At 36.0% G+C, this 14,607-nt stretch overlaps 1 protein-coding gene across 2 annotated transcripts in view; it reads right to left on the bottom strand.

The window, feature by feature from the left end:
- The window catches only part of PTPRO (protein tyrosine phosphatase receptor type O), a 245,685-nt gene that overhangs the window by 98,928 nt on the left and 132,150 nt on the right, over positions 1-14,607 (bottom strand). For both annotated transcript variants that reach the window (XM_047742814.1, XM_047742813.1), the window contains exons 3-5: positions 5,670-5,828; positions 3,703-3,855; positions 1,056-1,499 (exon numbers count right to left, since the gene is read on the bottom strand). In XM_047742814.1, the coding sequence (XP_047598770.1) occupies positions 1,056-1,499; positions 3,703-3,855; positions 5,670-5,828 (756 nt within the window). The remainder of the gene's footprint in view (positions 1-1,055; positions 1,500-3,702; positions 3,856-5,669; positions 5,829-14,607) is intronic.

Raw genomic sequence — 14,607 nt, forward strand, 5'->3', positions numbered from 1 at the left:
AGCAGAGAGCCCAATGCCGCTTGATCCCGGGATCCTGGGATCATGGCTTGAGCCGAAGGCAGAGGCTTTAACCCACTGAGCCACTCAGGCGCCCCTTGGTGTCTTATTCTATAAAATAAAATAAGGGCAAACAAGAGGCACTCTATGATGTTACCTGATACTAGTGTCCTGCCCTGAAAATAACACTATCATATGAACTTCAAATTTTGACAACTTGACATTTGCCACTCAAATTACTAGACTAGAAAGTATAAAATGAAGTATGTTATTGAAAAAACAAAACAAATAACAAATAACTATAATAACCTGCCAAATGACCATTTAGATGTGATTCATGACCCACGCTGACTGCAGGCCAGGGCCCTGTTTTTCATGAGTTAGTGGACTAAAATACGAAGAAGAGCTCTGGGATGTTAGGTCAATGACCATGGTCCAGGATACGGCAGCTATGGTGAAAATACTAGTTGCTGTGCATTTTTTATTTTATGACCAGCATCTCTTCAGGAAAATGTAGAGTGGTGCTGGTCTCCCAGGGGCCCACCCTGAGGCAAACGAGAGTTGCTAGATGAGCCAGACCTGGAGATGGCCCCCTTGGGAAGGCAGCCTTCTTGTCAGAAAGATTGTTTTGCTACATGTTTCACAAACAGTATACTAGGAAGTAGAAAATTTCTCCAGCATATTTTGTAATTTGGCATGGTTAGAACTTCAATTCACACTCTTTCCAAACAGAAGGTTTTCCTCAGTGGCCTAGGGTACGTGACATGTTGGGCAGTGAAAGGTAAGCGAGTTGTGAATACGCGAAACTTAGAAACTACCTAAACCTTGGATTCTGATCCTACCTATTTAATTGTGTTTTCTAGTGTTAGGGAGCATTGCTACTCAAATTCTTCCCTTTCTTGACCATTTTTTCTCTAAAGAGTAACTGTCTCCCATCAGTCTTTCTTCTTAAATATTTTAGTTTTAACATATGTCAACATATTTAACAATAACAATAGTTTTAACAAACTTTCCTTTGTGCATCAGTTCTTATTTTCGTTGATTTCCTATCACTTTACCTTCTCTTTCTATGTGGATATGGAACCCATCGAAGGCAGTGGGTGGTTTGGGTGGTAACCAATTCAGGATCATTTGTACAGGAAAAAATGAGAGCGAGCCTGCTGTCGATTTCTCAGTCTCACTGAGCATACTGTTATTTTCATATTCCATGGGAAGGACACTGACAAAGTCATCTTCACTCTCGGGGGTGGCGGGGGCGCTGCCCCACCAATAGGGCTGGGATGTAGTCTCGTCGTCGCTGCTGTTGAAATCGGGCCAACCGGAAGAAATGTTGCCAGAGGGACTTTCAGAGGCTTCGTCCGTGAAATGGAAGAGTTTGTCTTTTCCCACCATCCCTTGTGATCTAATGAACGATTCCTCTGGGAAACTGCCACTCTGTTCTTCCCAATTGTTTTTGTTCAAGTTTACAATACGAACCGAGATATTTCGAGGTGGATAAGGGGCTGTAAGAGAGAGAATTTTTATTTTCCAGTAATTTTTAATTCTATTGTAGTGAATACTTCATCTATTAGTGAGTCAAATACACAAGCAGATGTACAAAATAGAGGTTAGTTTTACTTCTACTATATAAAGATAATCTACATCAAGAACTATTGTGGTGTCAAGTTCCACATTTGTCTAAGATTTTGTATGCGCTGTGTACACATGGGTATATTACCACTCATACTTCAAATACATTAACTAGTGATATGATGCTTGTCCAAGTGGTAATCTAACCATGTCCAAAGTAGAGTTTCACAAATATTCTTTAGCTTATCAAAATCTCCTTTTTAAAAAACCGGAGTCTCTGCCACTGGATCTTTTTTACAACAAAGCAACTACAGTGTACTCTAGCTATCAAGATAAAAATACTGCCTGTTTTGACAATTGCACTTAAGAGAGTTACATATGTGCCTTTATTTTTTTTTTATTTTTTAAGATTTATTTATCTATTTGACAGAGAGAGAGAGAGAGAGAGAGAGAGAACACAAGTAGGCAGAGACCAGCAGAGAGAGAGAGAGGAAGCAGGCTCCCTGCTGAGCAGAGAGCCTGATGCGGGGCTTGATTCCAGGACCCTGGGATCATGACCTGAGCCGAATGCAGAGACTTAACCCACTGAGCCACACAGGCGCCCCAAGTTTTCTTTTTTCTTTCTTTCTTTCTTTTTTTTTTTTAAGATTTATTTATTTATTTGACAGAGGATGAGAGAGAGAGATCACAAGTAGGCAGAGACGCATATGTGCCTTTAGAAACATTAACACGGATGTTGGAAATACGGTTTCACTCCTCACCTCTCCAGAATGAAACATTTGAGCACAAAATCAATGTATGGATTAGGGAAGCATATCTTTCTATGGGTAGAAAATTATGAAGGCACACTGTCTGGTCTCTACCTGCAACTGTTTCTATCTATCCTTTAAATAGCAGCTGAAATATCACATCTTCCATGAACTTCGAAAAAAAATTAATCTTTCCCTCCTTTGTGCAGTTACATAACTTTGTATCTCTTAGGACACAATCAGTTCTGCAATGTGTGATTGCCATTTGTGTTATGCCCCTACCATTTTTGAGGACAGGGAACCTATTCCACCAGACTCTGTCTTCATCTCTCTCATACTTAGAACAACTTCCTGGTAGAAGTCACTCAATTGATAATGTTTCCTTACTTGAATTGAATGATGAAAAATACAAATAGAGTCTTAGATGTTGCCATTATGTGACTAACTTATTTAGCTGAAATAGTTTCTTTGTCTTGTCTTACTTAATGAAAATCATGACATCTTAGAATTCAGACTGGCAGGGTCTCAGGGGTGATCTATTACAATCCATTCCCAATGTTCATATGAAAGGCATCTCCAACATTCCTAAAGAGTAATTTGGGTACATTAGGCATGGGCAGTGTCAATTACATTGGTATTGGTGACAGGCACTTAGTAGGTATATAATTATTTCTATCCATTCTTCCATTTATCTACCCATCCATCCATCCATCCTGTAACAGTGCTACCTATTAGTGATGCTACTAAGATTAAACACTGCAAGTTTAGACACATCTAAATTCCAATATTTTCTTTTAATAATCTGATATTCTGTCCTAGAACATCTCCTGTCATTTTTATTGTCATATGAGAATTTTGCCAGGTTATAGAATAACCAATGTCTACTTGGTCAAGTTAAGTTAATTATAACTTTTGGTAGTATCACGTAGTTTTTTTTCCATTCAAAGATTATAAATCTATGATAACATTGATGTATTTTATTTTATTTTTTAAAAGATTTTATTTATTTATTTGACAGACGAAGATCACAAGTAGGCACAGAAGCAGGAAAAGAGAGAGGAGGAAGCAGGCTCCCTGCTGAGCAGAGAGCCTGATGTGGGGCTCGATCCCTGGATTCTGGGATCATAACCTGAGCCAAAGGCAGAGGCTTTAACCCACTGAGCCACCCAGGTGCCCCTACATTGACATATTTTAGATTTTTCTTCTGAAAATTTTACTCCGTTCCTTTCCCATTGATAGAGAATTTGTTTTAGACTATTACAAATATATATTTATTTTATTTCTTAGCTCTAGCACAGAATTTTTTTCACAATGATAGAAAGTATACATGCAATAAGCATATAGTTTAATTGTTTCTAAACTAAATTTGATTCTTCAGAAAACTTACCAGTTCTATGCTGTTTGGGCTCATGACTGACACCACTGTACTCCACAAGAGTACTTTTATTAAAAGTTGCCTCAGATACCAGTTGAAAAGTGATGTTACTATAACATATTCCTGGCAGCCAGTGATTAAATACTGTTTTTCCCTTAAAGAAATCTGAGAATAAAAACAATTATATTAACATTTTGATCTCCTAAATGCCACATACTTCTAGAAAGTCCTAAACAATTATGATTAAATAACTGTAAGGTATTATTTCCTGCAACTTCTGGCACCCTCAGTAATACAAAATTGGCCTAATCAAGATTAAAGATGAAAATTTGGATCTTTATATCCAAAATCCTGAAAAGCTTTTTCTGCAGGAATTGGATACAATGGAATTAAATCTTTATTATAGGAACATTTTGTGTATTAAATGGAGAAGATAACGTGTGGAAATTGCAGAGATTAGGTTTATGCTAGCCATTTATTTTATGATAAAAATCAAAGATATTTTGCCACCTTATGACTTAGGAAAAAGTGATTTCATAAGACATGTTTTCACTAGGCTTACTTGTAAAAACTGGACTGTTTTTGAAGTAGAATGGTTTATCTGCCAGTTGGCAGCACCTGATTTAAGAAGGAAGGAAGGAAGGAAGGAAGGAATGAAGAAAGGAAGGAAAAAGGAAGGAAGGAAGGAAGGAAGATTGGGATTTTATTTGAAAAACATTAAAGAAAATAATAAAATTAAGATTCCAGTCCAAATTAGAAGGAAATGTGGAAAAGAAACCAAACGTACCACTTATAGAACTAAAAGCTGAAAATAAATTTAAAAATTAATGAACTTAAAAAGGAGAGCATATTTATTGATTTATTTTAAAACTCCTGGCTTTTAGTTCCACAAAAATTCCAGATGCTTTTCAATCATTCATGAATTTGTATTTGCATGTCATCCATAAGCAAATAAGGCCCATTTATTAATTTGCATTGAAATTAATGCAATTTTTCATTGAAAATTTAAAAATGCATAATTTGTGGAGTCTATGTTTATATTTATTTGATGCTTTAAAGCTTCAAAAAATATAAATTCGTTGCATTGTTTTAAACCATGTCTCATAAAAATGAAATCCATGGAAGAGATGAGTTTATGAAAGCAGAAAGTCAAAATGACACTTAACTGGATACCATGACCTGTGTGCCTCAGTATCCCTTTTTCATCTCACCAGTACCTATTTCCAGTTACAACCAGTGAACTTTGCTAACCATCTTCTAAGCCCTCACAGAGAAATGTTATAGTTTTGTATCCTGAGAATATCCAAGTTTCTTTCCTTCCCAATTCACTCCCAATGGAGCTGAATGCCCTCCCTCCTTTCCTCTTTCCTTCTCCCCTACAGTCTACTCAGAGAAGGTGACCAGGTTCTTTCGAAATGATAAATTCCCATAGGATCTTTTTTTTCTCATCTTCCCACAGGGTACCAATGAAACCAATTTTTGTATATTAATGCAATCATTTAGCTGGCCATACAGATAAACATATCCAAAGGAACAAAAAAGCATTATCATTTGCATTTGAGAATAATCTTGGATTACCTCCAAGCAAAACTTGGTAGAAGGTGCCTTTCTAGCTTCGTTGTTCTAGAAATGCCTTTCTAACACACCCAGAAGGAAATCGTTAGGTGAGGTGTTTCTAAGTTTATGTTTGAATTTATTTCTTGTATCAGACATGCTGCCTTTGGCAAGACTAACATACAAGTGATAATAATTTGAGTATTTCTTATGCTTATGCATTGCCCGTGACTAGCAAACCAGATGTTCTAAGATTCCTCATGGCAAGATTTTCATAAATTAATAACTATTTTTAATGGCTCTTCCATGGTCAGATAGCGAATCATAAGACCTCTTTAGAGCAAGACAGAAGACCGTTTGTCAAACATCACATAAAAAAGGGTATTTTAAAGGTGATATTTATCACCCTTCCTTTTGCTTCTTACCTTTATATAGCATTGTTCGGAAGTCTTTCCCTTCCCAGTAGCTTATGTTTACTCTTGTGAAAACATTGTATTTTTCTGGATAATGAATTTCAAACAGGACTCCTGTTTCAGGAGAAGGTTTATAGTCATATATTGAAACACTGGTTACAGGTAGGGGTTCTGCAGAATGGAAGTAAATGGACAAAGGGGAAGTGGAGAAAAAGGGAGAAAGGCCATTATCAATACTTGGAAGTACCAAAAATTACATCTATCAGAGCACTTTCCACACTTTTATTATCCATAAGCACTAAACACCCCACACTCATGAGTTGACTGATCTCCAGAGAAGTAATTAACAAAGTACATTTATATGGTGTTGCACCTTTCAAAGAAATTTCGTATTAATTTTTTCCATATGCTTTTTGCAATAACCCTGAGATCTGGGATGAGAAAATATGAATATTGCTATTAAAAGATAAAAATAATGATGATGTCTCAGAGACTTTAAATTATTTGTCAAAGGTAACTTAACAAGTATGTGGCAGAGTCTATATCTCCAAATTCCTAGTTCATTTTTCTTTTTTTCCAAGCCAAGAAAACTTGATGTTAATAACAGACCAGTAACAGAAAATACATTTTGGCTTGGACCAAGGATAAATGTTTATGTGATCATTTGTTTCTTTGTATAAACTTAACATTTATTTTTCTCTATTAACTATAAAACTGCAAGCCACACTGTGTTGAGATAAATTAGAGTTTATCAAACCACTCTTCCTGCAGAAGTTTAAAAAAAGTTTATTTCTATTTTGCTTGAGCTGTTAACTCATTACAAAACTTTTTAAACACTCATTTTAAAAAAAAAGATTTTATTATTTGTTCATCAGAGAGACAGAGGGAGAGGGAGAGGGAGAAACAGGCTCCCCACTGAGCAGGGAGCCCGAAGCCGGACTTGATCCCAGGCTCCTGGGATCATTTTTTAAAACTGGAACTCGATTCACATCTGCATCTCCTCTGTATCCCATTCTTCAGCAAAATTCTTGTAAAAATGACTGAGCTCCCTCACCCTTCTGAAGGGGCTGTTGGATCAGTTTTATATACATTCATTTGATTTGAGAAAATCATTTAAAACTTTGGTTTGTAGTCAACTATTGTATTACAGACAAAAATAATTTTGATTCAAAGTCTTATCATTAGAGTATTCTCAGACATCATTTACAGCCTAAATGAAATCAATATCTTTGCTTTAAATTTTACACTTTTAAAATTTCAAGTTTCAATACCCAAGGACACCAAAATCTGATTTAATTTATTCCACAAATATCAAGGACCTACTTTGTCTTAATCTGTAGGTAAATATTTTTCATTTTGCCCTCCAGGATCATAATCTATTTTTTGCTTTTGCTTTTGATTGAAGAGATCCAGGAAGGACTAAAGCAACATATTAAAGCTTTGATTTTTTTCCTGGAATTTTCTTAAAAACCAAGCTAATATCTAGCAAAAAAAAAAAAAAATCAAGAAACCTTCAGATTACAGTATATATTGTGATCATGTCCAGGTAGACTACATGCTGTATCCTCTGGTTAAAATGTTTCTAGTTTATCTTTGATTTGTCCTTGGTCTTCTTGCTTAAAGGTAACATCTACAGAGTGAACTCACTTGTGTCATGTAAACCAACCACCCAACCAACCCACCCACCAATCCAGGAAGACTCTTGTATTTCTCTTTGATTAACTTCCCCACCCCCCACCCCAAATTTTGAAGATCTTTCTTTCAACCCTGTCTAATTACTAACCCACAGAGTCTACCAAATCCACCTGCTGCCTCTGTATCTAAGGGAACCAAGATGAAAGCTAACAAAAAAAGGCAGGCACAGAGCAGGGGCTATTCTACTCCTGCTATCCAGTATCTCAGTCTCACCAGGGTTCTGTCCTACTGAAAAGAGAAGTGAGAGGTCCACCCATTCTTTCATTCCCTGAGGCATGGCATCTGCACATCAAAGACATAGTCTAATTTTGAAATTCAAGAGATGAGGATTACAGCATAGCTATTTTATTTTGTGATTTATTTATTTATTTATTTTTGCTGTTGCAAGCTACTTCACTTTAAACAGATTTTTTTTGAAATGCCTACATGCCTGTTTGCTTCCTACAGTTCTCTTGGCTTCAACATAAGTAACCCAGGTCAGCAGCAAATTCTAAAGTCTAAGCCTGGGCATTACTGAGGCATATTCAATCCAAGAATTACTATTTTCAATAGAACTCAAATGTACTCTCTAAAAATATTTTACTGTCTCTCCAGTGACTTCCCTCATTATTTTTCTTTTTAGAAATTATGTGAAGGGCTATAAACCAGAGCTGTTATTACTCAAGTGTTTTTCAGTGATGACAAGGTTAAATCTTGATCTAATTCAATTTTCCTTTCTCTGCCGGCTACCCTTTACTCTTCCATTTCTTGTCTTAGGCACCAGGCAGGACTGGAGAGAGAAACAGAGTTGTTAGAAAATGTGTCATTTATTACTTTTGTTTGTTTATTCCTTTTTTGTCCTCAGGTCTTTTTATTTTTTAAGAAATTAAGTGTTACAAAATATATTTGAAACTCCCTCATATAATTCACTCAGATCCCATTTGCCTCCCATGATGGCTTAAGGTAAATTAGTAGTCTGAATTTGGTGGTTATCTTCTGATGTGCTTTTTACTTTTGTATTTATGTGTCCCATTACCATATGAAATCTTATTTTGCATTTATATATTACATGAATGGTATATTATATGAATCATTCTGCAGCTTACTTTTATCAACTATCACTGCTTTTGAGATTTGTCCATCTTGACGCAAGTATCTTTAGAAAATTTGTTTCAGTGTTCACTTTAGAATTAAACAAACTATACAGTTTAGCTGTTATTTTGTTAGATTGTTTTCAGTCATCCATTTTTTGTAAGTAATGTTGCAATAAATGTCTTGAGACATGTTTCTGGACTATCCAGATCTTGGATAGTAGGGTATGCACATCTTCCATTGTGAGATATTGTGAAAATGTGTTCTAACCCTATGTCAATTTACATTTCCATCAGCAGTGTATGATAGGTTGTCTTTCTCCATATTCTTTTTTCAAAGCTTGCTCATATCAACCTTTTTAGTTTTTGCCACTCTGAGACATATGAAATTTTGTCTCTGTTTTAATTTCTTATTCACAAAGGAGGTTGATTATCTTTTCTTAGGTTTATTGGTTATTCAGCTTTCATTTTCTTAAAATTGTTTGGTTCTTTTGCCTGTTTCATGGGTTCTTTTTCCATATTCTCCTGCTAATTTGTAATGCAATTTTTGTCATCTATTGCATTCTCACTGTCATTTTTGTGTGTGTATGTGTCCTATGCCTTCCTTCTGGATTCACCTTCCTTATTAAAACATATCACTTAGTTATTTAAGTTAAAGTCTAGGTGTTAAATTCTCCTAGGCTTTTTATTCTGGAAAAGTTCTTTATCTTTAGTCTTTATTCTTTGCTTTTTTAAAAAAAGATTTTATTTATTTGAGAGACAGAGTGCATGAGTTGGGTGGGAGCAGCAGAGGGAAAAGGAGAAGCAGGCTCTCCACTGAGCAGGGAGCCAGATGTGGGGCTCGATCCCAGGACCCTGAGATCATGTCCTGGGCCGAACACAGAGGCTTAACCCACTGAGCCACCCAGGTGCCCCTAAATTTTAGTATCTTTAAATAAAGTTTTATTAGAATGCAGCCATGCTTGTCACTTACGTACTGCCTATGGCGGCTTTTGTGCTGCAACACTAGAGTTGAATAATCCCAACAGACTGTACAGCCCCCAGAAGCTAAAACTCTATCATCTAAGTCTTTACAGAAAAGTTTGCTAAGATTAAAGATTTAAAAACTGAGATTTAAAGAAAGTTATGCTACACTAATGGTTTCTAGATTACCTTGTTGGCTTTAAAGTTCATACTTTGAACCACTACTCAAAAATACCTGCTTGAACCAAAAGACAACTGACAGAATGGGAGAAGATATTTGCAAACGACATATCAGATAAAGGGCTAGTCTCCAAAATCTATAAAGAACTTATCAAACTCAACATCCAAAGAACAAATAATCCAATCAAGAAATGGGCAGAGGACATGAACAGACATTTTTGCAAAGAAGACATCCAGATGGCCAAAAGACACATGAAAAAGTGCTCCATATCACTCGGCATCAGGGAAATACAAATCAAAACCACAGTGAGATATCACCTCACACCAGTCAGAATGGCTAAAATTAACAAGTCAGGAAATGACAGATGCTGGCAAGGATGCGGAGAAAGGGGAACCCTCCTACACCGTTGGTGGGAATGCAAGCTGGTGCAGCCACTCTGGAAAATAGCATTGAGGTTCCTTAAAGAGTTGAAAATAGAGCTACCCTACAACCCAGCAATTTGCACTACTGGGTATTTACCCTAAAGATACAAATGTAGTGATCTGAAGGGGCACGTGCACCCAAATGTTTATAGCAGCAATGTCCACAATAGCCTAACTATGGAAAGAACCTAAATGTCCATCAACAGATGAATGGATAAAGAAGAGGTGGTATATATACACGATGGAATACTATGCAATCATCAAAAGAAATGAAATCTTGCCATTTGCGATGACATGGGTGGAACTAGAGGGTATTATGCTGAGTGAAATAAGTCAATCAGAGAAAGACAATTATCATATGATCTCCCTGATATGAGGAAGTTGAGAGACAAAGTGTAGGGTTTGGGGGGTAGGGAAGGAAAAAAATGAAACAAGATGGGATTGGGAGGGAGACAAACTATAAGAGACTCTTAATCTCACAAAACAAACTGAGGATTGCTGGGGGGAGGAGGGAGGGAGAGGGTGGTTGTGTTATGGACATTGGGGAACGTATGTGCTATGGTGAGTGCTGTGAAGTGCATAGACCTGTCGATTCACAGACCTGTACCCCTGGGGCTAATAATACATTATATGTTAATAAAAAAATTTAAAAAAATGCTTGATAATTTGCCAATTGCAATGTAGACTTCAGGATACTATGACTTACAGCTCTGAGAAGGAGCTTTCCTCAATAAAATCTTATTATGTCATTTCTTTGTATCTGTCACCATTCCTCATCACTTATGGATTAAAGTCTAAACTCTTGTGAGGTAGTCATGTTCCTCCCAATCTTTCTAGCTACCTTTCTTATTCTTTTCTGGAAAGATATGTGCTAGATACGTTAACTCCTTGCAATTCACAAGGAAGTCCACTCTTTGCAAATATGATTCCCTTTGACTCCGTTGTAACACTTTCCATTCTTTATTCATTTTCACTACACCGTCAATGATTATATCTTCTGAGGTGCCTTCCCAATGTTCGCTAAGGAAGGCTGGGCAATCTCTTTCACATAATTTTCTTAGAGCATTTATCATGTTTTTGTAGTGGTTTTTTTATTTGTCTTTTATGCTATAATATATCATCTTTCAATGTGGGTATGAAGGACATGACATACAGAATGTGCACAATAAATAAAATAAAAATTCGTGGATTATTTTATTTATAATACATGAATTTACATTTGCATAAAGTATTAATGCATGTTTATATTTATACAATATGTTATAGAATACATGAGATTCTATTCATAGAGTGTCTCTAAAGTGTTCTGCAATGTTTACAATTAGTACCTCTTATTAGATTTTACTAACACACAAGACAGCAGTGGGTAATAACATTTCTCCCATCTGCAAGCAATTGTTTTCATGTGTTATTTTATCTATGAAGAAATGACTTCTCTCTAAAGTGCAGACAATATACTGGAAATTCTTAATCAATTAAATATTAATCAGATGTCAGAGCTTAAGGGTTATGAAACTCTTTTGAGCTGGCCAAATGTCTTCTTTGTGCTGAATTTATTTTTTGCCATGTTTTGCAGCATTCTCTAAGAGCACCAGACTCAGGACAGCCATAGAGAACTGTCAAAGGATGGCCCTGGAGCCAATTACTTTGTCACTGCTTGTTTCATCGAGACAAGTGTCTACCACACAAGAAATGACTGCACCAAATATACCCTTTTATCCTCAAGAGTAATGTGTCATCTCTTTGAGCAGATACTATTAATGTTCCCTAAACTTTAAAAAAAGCTTCCCATTATAAAAATAAAGATGGCAAAATGCATCATTCACTGACAAATAGTGGTGATTTTAGAGCTCAAAACTAATCTTAGTCATCACGTACTTCAATTCCCTCTTTTTTAAAGGAGGAAGCTGAAACTAAATGTCACCTAATGTCACCTTATGCATAAGGTCACAGAAATATTTGCGCCTTAATTGCCAATTCTTATATTCTGAACCTAATTTCTTTTTTAAAATTGAGGATGATGTAATTGAGTCTTTAAAAATGAGATACAGTAGGAGAGACAAGAAACCATCATTAGTTAGTTTTTGCTTTTTAGAAATCAATGCAGATTTCCTCTTCCACATAGGATGTAGAAATTTACAAGTCAATGTCACTCTCTCAGCCCTCAACAAGAAGAAAAAGCCAAATAATCCATGAGATCATGATTTTCCTTGAATCTAGCAGAGATCTGAGATTACAAGGCAACCAAATGAACTAAATACCCAAGAGTGACAAACCCCCTGCAAACAGAAGGGACATTAACTGCTTCACCTCTGGCAGAGCATGGCAGGAGGAGGGAGGCTCAATTAAAGCAAGAAAGAAGATAGATTTTGATAAATTCATAAAGGCTGGATGTGTTTTCAATGACAGCATAGAACTGTCTGTCCAATAAAATAGCTGTTAGCCACCTGTGGTTATTTTAATTAAATGTAGAATGAATCAAAATTAAATAAAATTAAAAATTAGTGGCTACTGGGGCACCTGGGTGGCTCAGTGGGTTAAAGCCTCTGCCTTCAGCTCAGGTCCTGATCCCAGGGTCCTGGGATCAAGCCCTACGTCAGGTTCTCTGCTCAGCAGGGAGCCTGCTTCCCTTCCTCTCTCTCTGCCTGCCTCTCTGCCTACTTGTGATCTCTGTCAGATAAATAAATAAAACCTTTTAAAAAAATTAGTGGCTACTTAGCCCAGAGAGTTCCAAATAAGAAAAACTGAAAGAGATCCCCTCAAGACACATTATGATCAAAATGTCAAAAGTTAAAGAGAGAATCTTAAAAGGAGCAAGAGAAGGTACATACAAGGGAAATCTCATAAGAATATTAGCATTTGGGAGCCTGGGTGGCTCAGTCAATCAAGTGTCTGACTTCCACTCTGGTCATGATCCCAGGGTCCTGGGATCTACTCCCGCATCAGGATTCTTGCTCAGCAGGGAACCTGCTTCTCCCTCTGTCTGCTGCTTCCCCTGCTTTTGTTCACTCTCTCTCTCTCTCAAAAAAAAAAAAAAAAAAAAAAAAGAATATTACCATATTTTTCAGTAGAAACTTTACAGACCAGAAGGGGATGGCAAATACATTCAAAGTGCTGAAAGGAAAAAAAATTTCTAACCAAGGGTATTCTATCGGCACGGTTATCATTAAGATTTGAAAGAGAAAAAAATTTGCAGACAAGCAAAATCTAAAGGAATTCATCACTACTAAACTGGCCTTACAAGAAATGTTAAGAGACTCTCTAAGCTGAAAAGAAAGGACACTAATTAGTGATATGTCACTATTATATTACTAATTATTAATATTATCATCAGAGAATCTAACTAGACATTTTTCCAAAGAAGACATGCAGATGGCCCAAAAACACATGAAAAGATAGTCAACATCACTAAGCATCAGGGAAATGCAAATCAAAAGGGGTATCGCCTCACACCTGTCAAATGGTTATTATCAAAAAGACAAGAAATAACAAGTATTGGTAAGAATGTGGAGGAAAGGAACTCTTAAGCACTCTTGGTAGGAATGTAAACTAGAATAGCCACTATGGAAAACAGTATGGAGATTTCTCAAAAAATTAAAAATTAATTTGAAAAGATGTATATGATATATATATGTATGTGTGTGTGTATATATATATACACACACATGTTTATAGCAGCATTATTTACAATAGCCAAGATAATGAAAACAACCTGAGCATCCACCAGTTAATGATTGGATAAAGAAGAAGTGGTATATCTATGAGGAATGGAATACTACTCAACCATAAAAAAGAATCAAATCTGCCATTTGCAACAACTTGACAGAACTTAAGGGTATTTTGTGAAGTGAAATAAATTAGACAGAGGTAGACAGATACTGTATGATCCCACTTATATGCGGAATCTAAAAAACAAACAAAGCAAAGAAAAACTCATAGAAGCAAAGAACAGAATGGTGGTTTCCAGAGGAGAGAGGGGTGGTGGGGTGGGCAAAAGGGGTGAAGGGAGTTGAGGGGTACAAACTTCAGTTATAAAATAAATAAGTCATAGGGATGTAATGTACAGTATGGTGACTGTAGTCAATAATGTCGTATTGCATATTTGAAAGTCATCAAGAGAATAAATCTTAAGTGTTTTCACTGCAAGAAAAAAAAATTGAGACTGAATGGTGACAACAGTAACTTGACTTACTGTGGTGATTGTCTTGTAGAATATACAAATATCAAATCATTGTGTTTTGTGAAACTAACAAATCATAAAAATAATCTCAAAAGTGTAAAGATGAAAAGCTTCAAACTTCATGGAAATTTCAAATATGTAAAGCATAAACTAAAAGAAGTACAAAAGAAGAAGTACAAACTAAAAGAAGTAAACTAAAAGAAGTAAAAGAAAAAGACAATAGATATATTTGGAGATTTTCACATACCACTAACCATCATTTTTAGAAAAAATAGAAAATCAGTAAGGGTAGAGAAGATTGAACAACCAACTTGATCTAATTGAAATTCATCAAAATTTCACCCAACAGCTGCCCACAGAATACACACCAAGACATACCATATTTGGGGCCATAAAACAAACTGCAACAATTTTAAAGTACCTGAAATCACATAAAGTA

The sequence above is a fragment of the Lutra lutra genome, chromosome 8 (genome assembly GCF_902655055.1).
Source record: "Lutra lutra chromosome 8, mLutLut1.2, whole genome shotgun sequence".
NCBI lineage: Eukaryota > Metazoa > Chordata > Mammalia > Carnivora > Mustelidae > Lutra > Lutra lutra.